This window comes from Phasianus colchicus, chromosome 5, assembly GCF_987193195.1.
Source record: "Phasianus colchicus chromosome 5, bPhaCol1.hap1.1, whole genome shotgun sequence".
In the NCBI taxonomy this organism is placed as follows: Eukaryota; Metazoa; Chordata; class Aves; order Galliformes; family Phasianidae; genus Phasianus; species Phasianus colchicus.
The window spans coordinates 35,403,687-35,425,130 of NC_143440.1; the positions used below are offsets into that span (position 1 = coordinate 35,403,687).

Consider the following 21,444-nt stretch of genomic DNA (forward strand, 5'->3'; position numbering starts at 1 on the left):
ATATGTGCTAAACATAAATTTGGAAAATGTTCAAAAGTGTTTCTGAAACTAATCTTTTTAGTAGTTCTACCACGTCTTCACCTTAAGGCAAGAGAAACAATTCCCTACAAAGGAATCACCCAGTTTTCTTTCATTCTGCAGGTGAATAAAAATTCAATGTGGGGCTGGGAATTCCTCAATATTCTTATACTTTTGCAGAAAGACTTCTTTTTAACCGAAGTAAATAATGCTTCAATTATTTATTTTTTCTTATAAAAACTTTGTCAAGAGTCAAATGCAAGTGTAATCTCTTAATAAGTGCTTAAAAATTTACTTATTGTGTAGGACTTTCTACTGCCCTAGAACAAAGATTCAAAGAACATCTCAATCAACCTTATTTACTAAATGTACAATTAATAACTAAAGGTACAGTGCAAAACCCTTCCTAACAAGTCAAGCTGGGAGATTCAAACTTGCATTAAGCTGAGCTAATGTGGAATGACAGCTGAGCTACTTATGAATATTAGAAAAGCAGCCACAGGCACTTCCATGCTACAGAATAGTATGGAAAACTGCCAGTATGATTGCCCTAAAAATCAACCTCTTTGTGTAAAGAAATCACAGTGACAGAATTTTCCAGTGTGGAATAAAAGAAATGACATGATTTTGACTATCTGGGGAAAAAGGAAAAGATATTTCCCTTTTAAGATGGAATTTGTACAAAACAATATCTTAATTTTTTTTTACTTTGTGTTTCTTATTTATCCGGTGTTTCTCTTTTCCTTCTGCAATATCTTCTATCATGTCACTCTCCTCTTCTTCATCACTATCATCCGCATTTTCTAAGAAGTTAAATGTTTCAAGCACATCACCAGAGTTCCTACAAAAATAAAAACATTAACAGGGAGAGAGTTTTACTTACTCATGAGATTTTTGGAAGATTAATTAACATGAAACACAGCGGCTGTCTGACTTAACAGTTCAACAATTTTAAAACTAGCAAAAAACCAAGAAATGACTGTATGAAGTTTCTACAGCAGTCTAACTCTTCATGTTACACCACTCAGCAATAACTTTCCTTAAAATAGTAATTCCAAAGTGGCACTGAAGCTGAATTTACAACATATAACCCTATGTTTTCCATGCAAGACTTATAATTAATTTCACTGAAGTTCATAATCATTTGTAGTCCGCTATGCTCACAGTGCCTGAAGTCCTGTGTGAACTGACCAGTACATTAAAATGACTACATAAACTTAAACTTCATGCATTTCTCACCTCTTCACTTACCTTTTGATTTCCTGTCCCTTTTGTTTTGATGAAGGAGATTCGCCCCCATTGAGGATCTGTTCTAAATTCTTTGTCTCTACTGAACCATTTGGTTCTGAATTGGAGAGCCCAAGCAAAGACCTTACCCGCTGGGAGCGTACATCCAGTATCGTATCTGTATAACCTACTTCCTGAAGATACCTAGTATGTATTAAGAGGAGAAAGAAGAAAGCACATTTGATGGAAAAAGTAAAGAAATCTGTATTGACTCTTACAAATTAATGCTGCTATAATATATATAACAAAAGATAAGCTTCATCTCTAACCATCTCACATAGAAAAGCTCCATGTACATTGTTTAAAGATCAAGACTGCAAACTCCTGCATCATGGTCCACTGCGTGCCCACCTCAATTACTCTGAATAATTAGCATGCAAACACACAGATCCTGAGACCTCAGGAAAAAGCATGAATACACCAACATTCCAACAATGTTACTTACTGTCTTAGTAACTGCCTGCCTTGCTTCCAGGTCAGTTGGCTGTTTTGAGGTACTGCAGGAACCTCCGTATCTTTGGTTTCTTCTGAAAGACAGCATCATCAGCGGTTATTGGTTTTTAGAAAGTTTTTTTTTTTTGTGGCTTTGTTTGATTTTTAAAATCAACCTTTCACGATGCATCAGAGATATGAAAAGCAAATATTTACAAATAGCAATCTTTAAATTACTTGCAGCCATATGCAGTAGTTTCTTTTAATTAAGGAGGGTTTTTTTTTTTTTCTCCTATGCTTCAATTATCTGTTGGAGCATGAAGCAAATAGTTTAACAGAACAAAATCAGTTCTCCGCTTGGATAAAAGCAGCTGGAAAAAGTATTTATTTGGAGAAAACAAAGATGTCAAGTTTAACACAGATTCCATGTGTTTACTGTCAACAACTAAAATCTTGAGCCCACTGCCTCTTTACTAAGGCAGAGACTATAAAACACAAATTTAGAGCTTAAGGATTAAACCATCTAACTTTCATTGCTTTTAAACATATATTAGAAATCCCATCAAAAACATGAATCCCAAAATGTGGCAATTCTGAAGTAGAAATAAACGAAACAAAAGAGTGATCTGTGGACCCCAATTTTAAGGCACCTTGCAAAAATACAGGCCAATACTGCAACTTTCCAAAGACCTACATTACAGTAGAAGCCACATTTAGTTCTGCTTATTAAAGAGTCCAGTTACATTACCAAAAAGTCCTTCCTTTTATCTGCAATATTGTGAAAAGTGAACCATCACGATAAGCTTCACATCTACGCTGCAAAATCCAATGCACTTTGGAGGCAATAAGGATAGACTTAGGACATTTTTCCTTCATTTCAGATAAAATAAAACTCAATATTTTTTTCCAAGCCAATTCAGCAGCCTTTTTCCCTCCGCTCATTCTTCAAAGAACTAGCACCTTGCAGCAGCACCAAACAACAGTATTTCTGATGCTTATTGTACACTTAAACTTTCCTTCTAGATGGATGTCAAACTTGCATGAAAAGTTGCATCTTTTATAACAGTGAAAGAAGCAGCAACTTAATAAGGAATTGTGCAACTATTTCAAACTTTCATTGATGTTCAGAGTTGTTTCAGAGGAAAAAGGTCAATTCATTATGATTTAGAGATCAAAAATATTTACCCAATATCAAATTTTTCCTAGATTTTTTTTCCTCTGTAACATAGTCAAGAGGGAAAGAAAAAGAGAAAGTTGCAATAAATTGAGCACAAATCTAGAACAGTACAAAGAAATTGTTCTAGAACAGGTACTATCATAAAAGTTACCTGATTCAAAAGTTGGCATTTTCAAGTCACCTTGGTTCAATTCTGTGCCATACTTCAATTTATGATACTTTGCCCTGAAAAAATATGCAAAGATTTAACAAATTAGCACAGGATGCTTTTATCAGCTCAAATATTTTCTTACTCTGGTTTAAAACAACCATATTAACAGAACACCCCTCATTCCAAATACATCTTACAATAATTACAGTATCATACAATTAATTCTAGTTTTTCAGAAACACAACTTTGAGAAAGCCTTCTTACAATTATAATTATCAAACAACAGAAAGGTGAGAACTGAGTATTTGTTCTGTTCTCCAATAATTTGTTCTGTTTTTTTTTTTTTTTTAAACACATCAGCTAGGTTCAATTATTTATCATGGATGATTTCTTCAGCTGTACTACTGTCACAGCTGAAACAATCATACAATGATGAATGAATGTCATATTTGGGATCCCTACCTATTTGCCACCTTCAACTCCCACTCTGCCTTTGCATGTTAGAGATTTTCTCCCTCTGAAGAACTACACTGTAATGCTATCTGCTCCCATCACATGTAATCTTACTGATTTTATCTTCCCCACTGATTAAGGCTTAGCTTCCAATCCCTCCCTCAATCCACCTATGCAAGTGTGCCCTCCTACTTCTTGTCTCCCAGTCTCTCAATGCCTATCCTCTCCTTTTACATCAGTTTTTAAAAATGAGTCTTGGTGAAACTTTTCCACAAAGGCACACATGAAGCATCCCAATCATCTTCTCGACTAAGGATGCTTATCAAGCATCTTCAAAGCTCCCTTTATATCCAGGAAAATCATATGCACTATCTACACCTATACCCTTGAATTCTGTAACTTTATCTTATACCATTAAGAACTGCTTTTCCCCCTGCATAAATCCACTGAAAATAAACTCTCAGAATTTCAGTAAAAAGAACTCCAGGTGTTCCAGTAGAGAAAGAATGCCAAAAGAAAGTTAAGTCACATTTTAAAGAAGTCTCTAAAACACAGCAAACTTTACACTTTTAAATCAAATATTTGACTGAATCACATCCAGTTTCCACCAATTTTAATGACTGTCCCCAAATACGAAGATATTAGAACTTCTTGGGAAAAGGTACATAATGAAACAAGCTGGACAAAAACAAGGATACATAAAAAATTTCCCTTTCGAATAGCCAATCCACTGCTGGAAGTCTTTTCAAAATTCAAGACCAAACATCATCCCAAATGCTGCCTGACATAAGTGATGGTATAGAAAACTTCTAAGTTACCAAAGTTTCCGCCAAAATTGCAGGCAGTTAGGTGCAGTCTCATTACCGAACTGTCAGTAGATGGCACTATTGTAACAAGAAAACTCTGCATTTTGTAGCAATTACACTGTAGCTGAATAAGCTGGCTGACTGCCAATACAAACACAAGTTTTTAAGTTACTTGAATGTATTTCACCTATCTACTAGTACGGCTGTATACACCAGGTGCTCACTCCAACCTGAGACAAAGCTTTGTTACACCCTGTAAAAGGGCAGAAGCATTACAAATAAAAGTATACAGGCTACAGTTTATAAAGTACTGTAGTAGATCCAGGGTAAAAAAAATAGAAAATGACACTAAGAAAGAAACTAAGTCAAATAAATTCATAAGTGAAGTTAAAGCACTGTAATTAAAAAGCCAACTTTTTTTTTTTTTTTTTCCACAGACATTGCAAGTGATATTTTTGAGTTCCATTTTGTAGCTACAATTTCAAAGAATAACCAAATTTCTGTTTTGACTGTTCCTTACAGAGTATAATGAAATATTTGATCTAAAAAGTATACCAACAACAAGCCACTACAAATAACACAGAATACTGCTGCATGTAATTAGATCTATTTGGTCTTTCACATCACATTTGATTCTCAACTTCATTTCTACAGGAAGAAATGCTCTTCCATATTTTCCACATAACCAAGGCTAAATTATTACATATTTTAAAAATCACTAAAAAGCTGCATTGTTGTTCATGACTCAGTGACATTAATTCCCATCCCATACCACATAATAATTGAATTTTCCAAGAGGAAACTTTTGAGTACTGACTTGCTATTCTTCTGAAGCTAGGTTTCCATGAATGAAGAAATCAAGAGAAGACAGAATGCCTCTAAGTGGATTTAATTGTTTGCTGCTATTTATCCATTGAATTCTACCACCCAATTGCAAGAACTGGAAGTAGCTCCAACCCCAAAAAAACCAAAGTGAAAATACAGGCATAGTTTCATCATCTCAGAAAGTATTACTAATATATCACTACATTAATTAAGATTGGAATAGAGTGGCTCAAAGTATGCATCAGAATAAGTCTGGCTATGTCTGCAGAGTGCCATAAAGGCATATCTACTAGCAACAAACAAAAAAATCCCAACTCATATACATACTCTTTTAAGGTATCATATTGTTACAAAAATTCATAAGCTGACCCAAAACACTCAAGGACATTAAAGTAACAAAAATTTTCTTCTGCAAAATATTACACTTAATACATACTTGGAGAGAAATACCAGAAATACTCAACTATTTCACAGCTACTACCGCATTTTATTTAATCTTACAAACCAATGTCCTACTTCATGTTCTTTGAGAAACCATGATATTCACCATACTCTGAATGAGCTTTTTTTTCACTCCCTATAATTTAACATTTCTGCATGAAACTATTTGACAGCATGAGGAATTTAGCACTAGGAAGAAAAAGGTGTGGGAAGAAGTCAGGTATAATACTGAAAACTGTTCTCAATGTTGAGATCAGAAATTCTGTTTTTTTTTGTCTTCAGGCTGGTTTCTTATCATTTGCTGTCTCGCCTGCAGAACACCAATGGCAAGTAAAAATTAACTCCTATCACCTTGAACTCTTTGTTCAGAGCAACAACAAAAGCTAACATATTCTTAGATGACATACTAAGAAATCAGTAGCTGCTTCTCTGCTTAATCAAATCACAATACTTGCGCAGTTAGATCCCCTCAAACTACTGGCTGTTAGCAACAAAAAGTATGAACAGCTTCCTCATTGCCTCCCACTCATTCACCAATCAAAGCCAGAGTTTCAGTTCCTGTTTTTAGCAATCTTCATGACAATTTTGGCTGGGGACTTAAGCAAAGATTTACCTTTTGAAAACTAAGCAGCATTGGGTTGTATCCAGCAGCCAAAAGAACTAAAATAAACTGCATGTTTCTTCTGCTGCACATATGATTATTTCTCCCTCATTAGAAGAATTCTGGAATTTCATGGGAAGTCAAACTACAAAGGTAGTTTAATTTCAAGGGAAAGCATCAATGAGTCTTCAACAAAAACATTAGCTTCACATTCTGCCTTCACACTGCAGCTCTAATTAACTGTCTTTGATTTACCTTAGTAAATAGGCAATCCCCACAGCCTTACAGCGTATATTTGCAGCAAGTCTCCACGTGCAGCACACAAAGAGTTTATCATTGCTAAAAAAAACAAACTGCTTTCCTTCAACTGTTCAATATTCTTTTAAATGAGAAGTACACCACCTGCTCATCACAGTTCTCATCTGACTGGAATTCAGAGTCATTTGCACTTTGCTGGTATGATCTAATAATGTAACTCTTAGTCTTACACCAGTAGGAAACTTGAGTTACTTTTCACCCTGAGAACAGAGTGAATGAAGCAGCTCCTTGCAGACTATTACATCACCAGAAAATACATGAGGTGATGCATGATGATCTGCAATGTAAACATACACTGTGTTCTGAAGTACACCTCTATACAGGATGTTTCACACACAGATATGCAGTCATCCTTGCCAAAATACTAGTTTGTTTTTTTTTTTTTTTTTTTTTTTAAGAAACTGACTGATCAGTTGTTTCTGTACTGCTTAGCTTACTTACAGTACTAATTTGTAATGTGAACTATGTTCAGTTTTGGACAGCTAACCAAAAATGGCATAGTAATACATAGTTAGGCCTCACCTGGATACGTTTTTACTTACATTGGAAGGAACATTCCCCACAAATCAAAGTAAACAAAGGCTGACTACTTTTTTTGCCAGACCCTTAAAAAGCTCACACAGTTGGATCTGGTTTCATTTTGAGAACAAGATAAAATTAATTTTAAGAATTTAGTCCATTACTGAAAATATAGGCATATGACAAGTCTGTCTGCCTAGTGCTTTTACAAAATAAAGCACTCTTTGGTCAATTGAAACTGACAGCCAACAAGATGCTGTGAAGTTTTGAAGGTCATTAACCTGCATGGAGTAAAATGAATTTTTTAATATAAGCAGAAGGGGGGTCATCTTTTTACACTATCTGATAGTGATGAGACAAGCAGTAATGACTTGAAATTTAAGTTAGATGTCAATCAGAAATTCTTTACTCAGAGGGTGGTGAGGCACTGGAACAAGTTACCCAGAGAAGTGGTGGATGCCCCATCCCTGAAGGCATTCAAGGCAGATTAGATTAGACTTTGAGCAACCTGATCTAGTCCCTGTTAGGGAGTAGCAACTCTTTCCAACCCAAGTCATTCTATGATCTGACAAATTTTTCATAACATCATGTTAATACTATGAAAATACAGTAACTGAGACTAGAAATTCTAGTGTTCACCACATGAAATAACAGTACTTACTCTTCAAACCAGAAAAGACAATCTATTCAATTTGAACTTTCTGTGTTTAAGACATGAGACCAATTTGTAAACTGAGTATTATAGCAGCCACAAAAGATCATCAGAAAAAGTGAGACAAGAACACCACTGTTTAATTATCAATAATTAATTTTTTTTCAGTAATTGTTACCAAAAACTCAGGCAGTTGGCACAATGTGATGACGATACACCACAAAAACAGTGCATATAAAGCAACTGTAGAATCATCTAGTAGAAACCGTTCACACAAAGTGAAAAAGTGAAGGAACCTCTCTTCCTAGTCTGTTAAGTCTTACACGTAAAATAAAAGTTTAAGAAATACATATACGTACCTTTCTTGTTTTAATGCATATTCTAACATTTTTATTCTTCTCACTAAATCTTTCTTCAAGTTTTCTTGACCCTTTCTTTCCCCTTGTAAAAATGCTATCCGAGCCTGAAAACACACAGACACAAAAAAAGAAAAAACAATCACTGTATTTTATTCTGTTCCCAAAACGAAGCATTACAAGTCTGACATAGAAGAAAAAAATAAAAGAGAAACTATTTTGTAAGAATCACTTTAGTCAATTATTAATAACAAAAATATTTCTGCCCAGGAGAGCGTATGTTGGTTTTGGCTCATAAGAATACTTCTTGTTTGCCTGGTTTTTTTTTGGTTTTTTTTTTCCCCCCACTGAAATACAGGTATAACATAGTAAGAGAAGGTACAAACAGGAATCATAATAAATGCATGTCTGTCTTATGACATTGTTAGCATACATTCTTTTATACATTTTCTTCTGAATGACAGGCCATATTAAAAGAAATATACTTTTAAGCCACTTAGTTTTAAATGTTATTATCTTGAACAAATCAAGAAAAAGAAATTAGCATAAGAATGTCAGATACAGATTTAATAAATTAACTATACAAGAAGCAGATTTATTTTACAGATTCACCTTCCACAATTGAAGACAGTCAAAGATTAGAATATCAGGGTTTATTCTTTTTTTAATGCCATCCTATATGAAGCAAAAGATCTTCCCACTGATAGGGGATGTAGAGAGTCAAGCAAACCCAACAATTGTACATAACTGCAACTATGATAGCCAAATTAAAAAAAAATAGTGTAGAAGTGATTCTAATCCAATAGAAAGCGAACAGTCTTCTGTAGACAATTCTAACTAAACAATTTTATTCCACTAGCAGCAAATGACCAGATTGTTCCACAAGCCCAACTTGTTAGGCTTGACAAGTGAAAAGGAGGATAAGACAACAATTTTTTTATTAAATAACACCCTTAAACAACAAAAAAAAACCAAAATTAGTAATAAAAGCAATTAGAAAAATAAAAACTAGTATGTTACACGCACGTATGCTCATCACCACTCTTTTAAGTTTGAAAAGTATCATATCCACACAGACTCTACTAATAACAATAGTACCAGAAATAAACACTTCAAAAATCACCACCAAAGTATGGTCACTAAAGCTCTTATGCTCTTTAACTCAATAGTGATACTTTTCCTAATTCAGATCTTCTGTAAGTGACAGTCTTCACACCTACCAGTCTCTCTCCTTTGGATAGCATCCTTTTACAACCATTTGCCACACCTTACTCATCAGGTGCAACTGCTGGGCCTTATTTCACCCTCTGCCTGCAAATGACTGAGAAGGAAACACTATAGCTGCATCTGCCTCTTAAATGCTCACAGCCAAACTATCTCCTCCTTCTGGAAATAATTCTGGATACATGGTCATTAAATGTTCATACTTAAATTCTTACTTAAATTCACCTTTAAAAAGCCAAGAAAAAAGTCCTTAATAAACAACGGTATTTATATCACTCTTCACAAGATCCAAAAGGTTTAGCAGAAAGGTTGCCAGGAAAGAATACAATTTTCAGACAGTTTGTCACTTATGTCAGTAGTGCGGATATCTTCTGGCAGACACACTTCTAGCTGTAGGGAACTTTCCTTTTTCCTCTCTCCACTGTAACTTCAATTAGTTTTTAACCACATGACAGTTATCTGCACAAAAGACCTTCAGAATACTGCTACACATCGAGGCCCTCCATACAAAATAAAAAATAAGATTAACTTACACAGATTTGCTATTAAGCTAGGCTAATTAACTTCTTTCCTCAAGTCCTGAATTGAGCACTGAGGATTGCCAAAACTATCGGTTGACATTTTGTGCAACATTAAGCCCCAAGAATTAACATATGATTTCCCAACAGTGATTTTTTGGAGAATCAGTAAATCTCATGTTAAACACAAAAGATGAAGTAAACAGATGTCTCCCACAGTTGTTAAGTTCCATACAAAAACAAACACTGAGGAAATGTTCTCTATGTAATACAGTTTTCAACCCTAAGGTATTCCTTTCCTTTGAAAGGATTCTCTGGAGAGTAGGAGCTGGTAAAATTTATAACTATTAATGACTGCTTAGCACCAGAACTAGGAAACAAAATGTCACAGAAGAGTTTACTACTCACCTTCCCTCCTTCCTCCTTACAAGACAATTCTCTACATTGTTTTCAATCAATTTCTAAACCTCTAGGTTTACAAATCCATCTCCTCCAATTTCTGCTTCTCTTCTAGGGTGATATTACTGCTTTTGCAGACACACATTAAATCTAATGAGGAAATCTTCATTTATTTTTTACTCAGTTCTGAGTTACATCAGTTTCCTGACCCTACTCTGTAGGGCCATGGGAGTACTTGAGCCTGGCACAAGGGATACAAACAGGATACCAAAGTAACTGGCCATCAAATAATAGGTCCAGCTCACAGAAGCCCCAAACAAATACAGAGACCAGGAAACTCAGAAGACAAGCCTCTCGCCTCCTGACATACAGATTCAAATCAAGATCTATAACATCATAATATCTATAAAATAATATTTCTGTATGCAAAAATATAACTTCCCTTGGCTTAAAAAAAAACCTGAACAGCTGAATTTAGTTATGTATCATTGATAGATTTCCTATCCTTCCCCCCAGATCCCCCATCCAGACAAGACTATGCTTCAAATTCTTCAATTATAAACCAAGTCAGAAGCTTATTTTTCAGGGCAGATTCTTCCTCTTTCATTAGACTGCCCATTTTCATATTTATTTTCCCATCTCTCTGATATCTGCTATTTTTCTACAAAAATCAGTAACACTTGCTAACTCTGAGATTCCTCTACACCTTGGCCCTCACCCGTAAATAAGAGTACTATCATATGAATTTGCTGAGTTTTCTTATGAAAGCAAACTCAAAGAGCACTGAGAAACAGAGCAGCAGATATTTTGTGTTTGTGCAAGGATGCATGACATAAAGGCTAAAACATGGCAAGGCAGAACACAACACAAGGATAAAAACAATTATTGAGCAACCACCTGAATAGTATGGAGCCCATGAAAAAGAATGGGCTGTAACTAAATAACTATGGGATGCAGAAATGAAAGGAGACAAAATTCTAACATCTAACATTTCCGAATTGGTAACCTTAGCATTCTTTTAATTCCATACATATAAGTACTAGATACTGTAGTCCAAGGGTTTGTGCTTTTTTTTTTTTTTTTAAGCACTTTGCCAGCAAACTTCTGCGCAACTTTAACTTATTCAAGTATCAGAATTTCACACTGAAGTTGATCCATTAAAAATTTGAAGAAACATTTTCTGGGAGTAAAATTAAATTTTGTTTTGCTTTGTTTTTAAAGAAACTTGAGTAGTCCTAAAAATTTTAAGAATTGTTGCTCTGCATTTCATATACTACCCTTTAACATGCATTTCATTGCTCCAGTCACACAGAAAAGCCTGACTGCAAGAGAATCTTCACCTCAATTAAACTTATTAAGAGGAAAGTTATTATAGTGTTCTGGGCAGGTAAAATTACATATGCAAACTAAAGGTTATTAAATAAATTATACATAGGCTTTCAATCTTACTGTATTAATAAATTCTGATATACAATAATCAACCAAGAACTCAAACCTAGTAACACCTATCAAAGAAAAAAAGCAGCATGGAGTCTGAATTAAACGGCAAAGCTTGTAAGATCGATTAAAGAAGTAATCTTATGTTTTTGAAATACTAACACTTTTTCGTACAATTCAGGCAAACGGATTCTAATGGATTTGCCAATACAATGACACATTCTTATTTCAGCTGCAAACACTGATAACTCCCCCAAAGAGTATTTTGGGGAAAAAAAAACAAACAACTGTATGTAAAGCAATAAGAATTTCAGTATATCCATAGAAGTCTGATGATGCTATCTTTGTATTTTAACTGTAATTAATACTTAAACTGTTAACTAGACTTGGGCAAGGAAAAAAAAAAGAGCCAGACTACTCTAAACAATTGTACAGCATTTATTTATTTAAATCAAGCTTTAAATTGCAGGTTAAAGTCTCAAGTAAGATTCTCACTCTAAAAAGCTGGACTGTGCATGTTTCAATGACATAGCAGTTTAAAGTAAGTTTGTGCCCAGAAATTTTTAAAACACCTGTCATCTTCCCCCAAAAATACTGCATCTCACTTCAGCCTACTGGCATTACATACTGCAAGGCAAAAGTTATCCATTCCACTTGAAGGAGTGGCAGCCCAGAGAAGGCTGCAATGGGAAAGCAGGCAGTATGTGCACCCAGAAGCACGTGAAACAGTGAGAGATACAGGGTTAGGAAGAGAACAGATAAAAAGTAAATCTCACAAACTCTGCATAGTTCACTCTTCTTCATGTTGCAGCTACTAACACACTGACACTAAATACTTCAATCAATTTCAGGAGAAGTCAATCTGATTGTTACCACCTACATACTTGTAACAGAATAACTCAAATGCTAGGTGCCACAGTGACAGCATCTGTGTCTGTGCATGCCAGCACTGCTTCGCACACCTGATAATTTTGGCAGGCACTTTATTTTAGCATCATAACTCCTGCACTAACTAATCTGCACTTTGCTTTGTACCTCAAATGTAAATCAACAAGAACATCAACAATCCGGGCAGACCCAAGGCCCAGTAATTTTTAGTTGACAGGTGTTAACAGTCTGAATTAATTCTTTCTTTAATCAATGGACAGTTAACAGAAACGCCTTCAGGCACTGGATTATCTCACCTAACAAACTCATTTTCACCTTCAAAAAAACTTTTTTTTTTAACCTTATAGTTACTCCATCTTCAACAACATCCATCCAGTTTTACCAAGAAACAACCACCTTTGCATACAAGCATCAATTCAAGCACCACCACTCGTATTTCTGTTAGCTTTTGGACTACCCAAGTAGTAATAATATGTCTTACTACTCATGAAGAGTCTGAATATCACACTTGCTAAAAGAAATGCAATGATCTATCAAACGTGTTTGAATAAAAGCTCCCAAGACTCTGAAGCAGGCATGTTTCTAAAAAGGGTTTGAGTGAGCTCAGCAAACAAATGTGAACCAAACATATAAATGAAGCTCTCTTTACAATTAGGGCTGTTTGAATACATATGCATCCTTCCTTTGGTATGCATTTCCTGAAGATCAAGTCATGCAAAATAAACTCTATGTCTATTTTCACATCTTAAATTCATTTTGCATCGCCTTTAGAAGAAATAGTACTTCTGATGTGACTTTTACAGACAAAAGTTAATAGTAAGCTGCTAAGTAGTTTGACATATCAACACATGGTCTCTCTCAGTGAGACTACAGATAGCTTCAAGAATCTCAGTTACACATTTTAATCTGTCAAGACAAAGGTTATTAATTCAAACACAAAATACTTCCTACATTAACCTCTAGTCAGAGTTTCTTTGTCAAACTAACAAGAAGGTTTCTCCACAATATTCACAATAGAAAATCAAAGATTACCAAAAAAGCATAACTTAGCCAAAGCTGTGACATCACTGTACAGTAAGTATTTTGAAGACATTTACCAAAGACATCAATTTATTGATATGCCCTATGCAAAGTAATGCTAAAGTAATCCCTAATGATTTCTTTCACTCAACATCAGTGTCCCAGGTATTTTTCTGCCCAGACCTCAAAGCTCACTTGAATATATGTTTTTATATTTATACACATACAAGTCCACAACTTAGAATGCAGTGTGCTGCAACTTCAGACAATTACAAACAGATGGCCAAGCACAAACTGAAGCGCAAAGCCATCAGAACAACTGTAAGAGAACTTCAAGGAAGCCTTATAATTTACACAGCAAGGGTTCTTGCTGGTTTTCTTCTTGTTTTTTAATTTTTCAAAACCAGCCATCGGGAGGTGTATTCAACAACCCCTCAACAAACAAGTTAGGCTGCTGTGCTTTGATACAGGCCATCAGTACTTTGGGTTCCTACTTGAGTTACTAAATAGAAAAGATGTCACCTTTCTGAGCAAAACTACAGCTGTATTGAGCACATTTCACCTATCAGAGCACACGTAGCACTTACTTTACTTCTAAGATCGCAATTTTTAACACTGTGAACATGCACCAATTTACAGAAAAATTGTGGAGTCAGCCAAAAATGCATCTATAAATTCCATCTTCCAACAGGAAAGTAAAGTCTTCAGGCTTCTCTAATAGAGAAATTGGAGCACCCAGAAAAGATAATTTTCAAATCAACACTGACGCAAGTAACATTAGTTTAAAACTTAAGTCGCTTAAAGCAGTTCAGCATTTAGACCGTCCATTTCATTCAGTTGCATTTGTACTGGATCACAACTCTGACAAAAGCATTTTTATTTTTAAATAAAAAGAAACCCCATAGTTCTATTGGTAGCTTAATTTAAGGATCCAGTTTTGCATTTAAGTATGATGATTAAGTTTGCATGTTCTTTCCATCAAAATTAATAACACCAGGTTAGATTACAGAGGAACACATTTCTCAATTCATTTATACTTGTGATTACATATAGAAAAGATTCCTCAATGAGATAGGTGTTAGCTTTCTCTTTTTCAAGTGGAGCACTAGGCTGCGTCACATCCCTTAAACTAAACAATTTTCTACTTCAAAATCAAAAAGCCTCTGAATATTTCTGAATATTTCTAACCCCCAGGGAGAGATGAATTAGGCTGCCTTTCAAGACTTCATTTTGACTAACCACCAAGACTGAATTCTAAATAGATCATTCTGAAATGTTATTTCATCAGCTTTTTTTTCCTCAAATTTTCAGCATTCTTCTTGAAATTTCTACAAAAGAATGAGACATCATATTGCAGTGTTGCCCTTGCCCATTCTGTACAGACCACAAGACAGGAATCACTTCCCAATTTCTGTATTTACAGCTTCCATTTGTAAAGTAATAGATTATTCAGATATTTCTGAATTTTTTTTAGAAAAAGAACTCTATTGTTTTTGCAAAATTTCATCGTAGGATGCAGTTCCTCCTTCTCTCACTGTCATTTGTACTTTCTACATATCTCCTAAAAGCATAAGTCCCCCCTTACAAAAAAAAAAAAAGTACAAATCTGATCATTGCTGGCTAAAAAAACATCCAATCCTGTTGAAAAACTACAGGGCATTTTTTTGGAATATATCCAAGATAGACATAATGTTTTCTTTCCATGAAAGCTACCACTACAACTAGTAATTATACACCGATGGTAACATCAAAAGAAAACATTTGGTAAAATTAAAGACATCTATGCTGTCAACATCATTATACTGGTAGATTATTAAAATGAAGTTACATTGTTAAGTTATGCTGTTAGTAATTAACTGCCACATTTAGAGATTCATTAGACACCTAACACTAAATAAAACTGAGATTATGCTCTCTCTAACTCTTAGTTGTAGTACAACAGCACACAGATCAAAACAAAGCTGCACACCTTGTAGTGTAGCAGGCACTTACCATCACCAGAGAGTGGAAAAGGAAGGGGAAAATGCCAACGTGGCAAGCATCCTCAAGGACACACACCTCCTTTTCCAAAACCAGGAATATCCACTTTTTACATTTAGAAATATGGAATGGGAAATTATCATCTACAACAGATCAAACACAATGAGCTAAACTAACTTGTTCTAGTCATTAGCACTTACGCCACTGCTCATGAATGTGTTCAGTAACACATTCCCTGGGAAGGCTGAAAACAAAATAACTCCACCATTTCAGGTGTCAGAACACGAGAAGCTATCTACATATACACAAAAGGATACAATACCACCCAGACTGGAGAGCTCTGCATCGTAAAGTCAATAGCAATGTTGATAATATTTAAGTCTACTGCTGTCAAGTTAATGGAGAAAAAAATTATGAAATAAAAAGTTAAAATGCTTCTATTCAATATATATGTAGTGTAACACATTTTATGAGAGGTACCATAGAAAGTTGAGGAGGAATAGGTATTTTGCAGCTCATAAATGTTAATCCTGCCTCATGGCACAGAACAGTGCCAATGCTCACTAATTTACACCACTTATCAGAGAAGGAGCAGCCAGTAGCCCTGCCTTCTGCCAACTCAACTGTATAAAGCTTGCTAAAGCTATGAAACAGAACCAGTCTTGTAAAACTTGCAGATGTGTTTACATTTTCTCCTTGAATGCTTCCAAATGTTGAGTATGACTCATGAGTTTGGTCACTACAATTTCATTTATTTGAGATCACAGAACAAAACACGCATGTACCAAAAACCCAAACAAATAAATCACTCTTATCCTGGAAGTAAGCTTTTTCAGTTTAGCAGTTCTTGAAGTGTCAACAGTTCAAAAGAGTCTAGTCTGACTTACTAGGGTTTATTCTTTACTTTCTCATAGTGCATTATATGAAATATAAGCAAAAGCAGAGTGGTGGCAACCCTAGCATCAAGCAAAAGATCATAGTATTACTCTGGAAAGATTTAATTTTGAGATTGTTTTACAGACAAATCACAGCTTTGAGCTGAGTACTGAAACTGAGCATTCTCTACTGCGTAACACTGGTGAAGCTTTTTTTTTTTTTTAATAGTGCTGCACGATCATCAATGTCAAATGTGCAAAGAGTGAGCATAGTTCGGGAAAACACAAACCAACTTAGGGGAATGAAAGAAACTTTACTGCAAGTGACAGATTTTAAAAAAAGGAGATAATCAGGAAGCACTTCATGTGTCTGAAATTTCTTAAGTTCATTCTCTACTTCAGAATCATTTGAGTTAGCACTAGAGAACCACAATATTTCAGAACATAGCACAAACACGGACATAAACATGCACAAGCCCTTCAAAAAGGACCAGAATCCATGTATCCCTCAGTAACATTAAGTACAATTTAACCAAGAAATAAATATTTTATCCTAAATTTCTAACAACAGATTAATGCTGATCAGCTATTTCATAAAATATTATAAGGGTAAACAAAGACCCTACAGACAGCCTGAACTCACGGTAGAGATTCAGGAATGGTCCCATAGAACAGCCAACTTCGTAATTTGCTTTTAATACATGTTGGAGTTGCACAGATGAAGCAGAAGGTATCATTAAACAGTAAATGCCATCAAGCCACTGCTTAGAGTAATTCAAGAACAGCCGGAGTGCCAGAATCTAACAGATACACAAAGTTGTACACATGTCCTGAAGATTTGTTAAATCTCTTCTCATCAATTAGAAAAGACACTTATCACATCCACTAGCTTCTTAAATGACAAAATGATGAAGAACACAACCCTACCTCAACACATACCTTCAGCATGTAAGAAATGACTAGGTACCAGGTACTTCACAAAAAAAAAAATCCTCAAGCTAAGATTTCTTACATGGCCATTAAATATGCAACGGCAGTGAAATTTTAAGTAATTCTCCCCCAAGAAGTCTTCTGTGCCCTGTCTAAAACAAGGCTGTGTATAAAAGAAAAATTCATTAGAGTAACTTAATGAAATAACAGTTATGCTCAAGAAGTGTGATTTTATTCCAAATAGTTATAAAAGAGTAATGATCACATAGTAAAATAATTCCAATACCCAGTGCTGACAGAATAACTTGGGAGCAGTATTCCAGGAAAAAAAACTACTCAACTGCTATGCAGATTGACACTTCACCAAGACCCCACAGCCATCCAGGTACTTCTTATTCCACCTCTGTATGGTTGCACAGATAGCTTAGCATCCTAATTCTTTTGTTATGTTCACCTGCCTGTAGGAGGTGAATCTTGCAATAAGAATTATACAGAAAGTTAAAGATATTGATCAATTCCTTAAAAAATATTATGGGAAGGATTAGACAAACAGAAAAGTAAAAACTTTAGCATTTAAGCCTAAAAAAACCACAGAAGTACTTTAGAGCTACAAATGATATTCCAGTTTCTTAATGAACAAAATGGAATATTAATAATATATCTATATTGGCAGGACAAAACCTCAATCCTGCTTATCTTGAAATAGTTCAAGAGATCTCATTTCAAACTTGCGTGAGTATCTTCCTCATGCTATACAGCAGTTACCTTTTAATTAAAAAAATCATACCATCTCTGTATAGCTAATTCATACACAAAAGGAAGCAGCTCTGAACAGTTTTCCTTTCGAAGTCTTGCCAAGGAGTCTATGAAGAAGGCAGGATGTCCCCCCAGACACACAGAAAAGCAGGCTTTCAGCTTCACACAGAGGCACCTGAAGTTCTCTCAGGGGCTATCTGCCTCTAACTCTGACTGAACAGCTTCTGGAAAGCCACACTTCTCTCTACCCAAAATATACAGAATTCTCATGTCAATGTGTTAAAACACAAAAGGGACTAGAACTCCACAACATACATGGCTGTTCTCACTATCAGCTTAGAGAAATGATTAATGAATGAAAGTTTCTAGTTTTTGAACTTACGTACACTACAGTGAAAAAAATTGCATTGTAAAACAAATTTTAAGTATTTGTACAGTAAAGTGTATGAGTAAACAACCTGTATTTACATAAAGAGGTACTTCAGCACTCATGCTTCAGCAAATGCCTTAATGACTGGCACAAACAGAAGCCAGACATTTCCAAAGCACGTGTTACTTGCATACCTCACAGCATTTACAAGTACTCCCAAGTAAGAACGTGGATCGACTTTTTGCAACTTACTTCACTGCACTTTCCACTAGTATTGTTTAAATATTTTTAAGGAGTGTTTTAGTAGGTAAGTTTTACTTCAGATTATATACTGTGATTATCTGTAAGATGCAGTGAAATAGTTTGTCAATTACATATCTTTTCCAACAGAAATCTGCTGAGATGCAACTGATCAACACACATGAATTGAAATACACTGTGTGTTTTGCTACAGTGGCATCTGTGTTTCCTATCATCTGCAACCTTTGTGTGTTCAATCACGTTTAATGCTCTCAAATCTCCATCCAGATTGTTATTTAAGAAAAAAGCAATTAAAACTGCACTGCAGGTGTATTTTAAAAACAACAAAACCAAAGCATATCAAGAGAGGTTTTAGAGGTCAAAAGAATACAAGAACAGCTTTCTCTGGTCATACCAACAGCCCAGGATACTGCTTTTAATCACAGCCAAACAGGCAGCTCCATGGAAATAGAAGAAAAACAGAAGAATAAGCATCAGAAAATATTCCCAATCTCCAGTAACTTGTAATTCCAGAGCAGCTCATGCCAGCGGCAGCACCTTTGAGTACAGGCACCCTAGGACTTCTCTTCCATGACCTCATCTAAATGCTTTTTGACCAAAGAACACTTCAACAGCTACAGTCTCAGTCTGCACAAGATGCTACTGATTCCAAAAAGCTGTCTTTTTCTTAATACTTCTGATTTTGTACCACGCTTCTTTGATGTCAGCTGAGATACAGTGATTCTTTCTTCACAATGTGAAAATAATGACCATTTTGCAACCCTCATCACTTATTTCACTTCCAATTTACCATTAAGGAAAGACACTTGCAAAAAGCAAGGTGATGTCTATGCTATGTGAATAACCACTCCTTTAAGAACAAAATACTCCTAACATTTCCATTCTATTGCTCAACTAAGTAACAAAAGCAAAACCAGGTTCAATGCAGACAAACGTTTCAGCAATTGCTCACTGCTGTACTTTGTAAATGCTTTGAAAAAATGCAGAAACACAGCACATACTCTGAAAATTTTCTCATCTAGTTCACCATATTTACACATTTCTGTATGCTTACATGTCTACAATCATATGTAAGGGGCCTAATCATAAAATTCCTTTAATGATCTGAATTCTACTCCCCAGGAAAAAAAAAAGCCACGTTCAAGGATAACCTTTTCATTAAATATATGTTAAAAATGCAAAACGTTAAATAATAGAATGCTTCTGTAATATCACTAAATAGCTGGTGGAAAAAAAAAAGCATTTGTAAAATTAGAAGAACTAGGAACCAAATATCACTGATGCTGTCATTTTATATTATGGAAAATGTACTAACAAACATATCAATCTTTAGCATGCTTGAGTTAGAAGAATAGAAGAATGCATGTTGAGCATACTGAAATTGAACATATTTTGAGAATTTATGTTTCTTATTCTCACTGTTAAAAACCACCTGGAAGTAGCATCTGCTAAGTTTCCCTCAATGCATCTTAGTATGATTTTAAAATACAGATAGTACCATCTTGTAGTTCAGAAGATTGAAGAAAGTGCTCTACCTAGTTAACAACTAAGATCTGGATTCCATTTAAGTGTCTCAGCCTTCAAGCTTACAAAGAAAGTGAAATTGACTGGTTTTCCTGGGTGCCTGAAAAGTTGCAGGATGATCCTACAAAACTCCTCCTTGGCACAATATTTTGTTACCCCCCATAAGTTTCTGTAGCACAACTCCAAAGTGCTTTCCCAACAATTTTTGATATTTTTTTTTTAATGCAACTATGAAGCCACCTACATATTCAGTACAAAACTTGTTTCCTTTAGGAGGTAACACCCAACCACAACAGTTTGCTTTAACTCCTCTAAGCATGTTAGACATAAACACATTAGACAACATGAACTGCATGTATCTCAGTATAACAGCAACCAACATGAAGGTCATTACACTCACAGACTGAAATTTCAGCTGCGATTGCACAATATTGTTATACTGAGAATCATCCTCTTTTTAGTTTGCAGAACAGATTCAGCCTATTCAAGAGCTCAACATACCAAGCGAGGCCAGATATTTCCTTCCTATGCAACAGTGAGGAAACACTAATAAAGTTACTGCGACAGTCAGTACTGTAAGTGAAGGGAAAAGTATACTATAGTTTAAATACTAAAATCCAAGTATTTGACTTTTTTATACTTGATGCTGACTTGCACCCAGATTTGGCAATAATTAGTTCGTCACTGACAAAGGTAGAATAGCCACATACCCAAACAGTTTCAGAAGACCGTGAAAAACTATTAACGTGTGAGATTCAGAGTCTGACACACACATGGAGTAAAGTATGCTGGTACTTCTTCAGATGTAAAGGACCAAAGCTCAGTTATTACAGCAGTGGTATAAACCTCAAGATGATGAAGAAACTTGCAATTGAAATTAATTCTAAAGATGTGTTCCATACACAGGTACTATAAGGGATCAAAAAGTTCACTACAAGATCCAAGAACAAAAAACAAACAAAAGCTCATGGCAGACCATACACCCATCTGCCTTGCCCTCACTTGTAAATAGGGCTCTTACTTGTCACCTGAACCATGTAGCAGAAAACAAGGAGAGGTGGGAAAAAAAATCACTCAATAATTCCCATAGGTTTCATACTTTGGATAAAAATCTCATTCATAGGATAAATCTTAAGTTCAGAGCAGGAAAATAAAATGACAAAACTTTGCTAAGTCATTTGGTTTTCCACATACTTTTCATAAAGTATCATTTGCAAAGTTATCAA

General features: G+C 35.2%; 1 protein-coding gene across 6 annotated transcripts in view; it reads right to left on the bottom strand.

The window, feature by feature from the left end:
- Positions 1-21,444, bottom strand: part of STRN3 (striatin 3) — a 55,305-nt gene that overhangs the window by 31,109 nt on the left and 2,752 nt on the right. For all 6 annotated transcript variants that reach the window (XM_031593776.2, XM_031593774.2, XM_031593775.2 and 3 more), the window contains exons 2-6: positions 8,040-8,143; positions 3,066-3,139; positions 1,751-1,832; positions 1,270-1,449; positions 727-859 (exon numbers count right to left, since the gene is read on the bottom strand). In XM_031593776.2, coding sequence (XP_031449636.1) covers positions 727-859; positions 1,270-1,449; positions 1,751-1,832; positions 3,066-3,139; positions 8,040-8,143 — 573 coding nt within the window. The remainder of the gene's footprint in view (positions 1-726; positions 860-1,269; positions 1,450-1,750; positions 1,833-3,065; positions 3,140-8,039; positions 8,144-21,444) is intronic.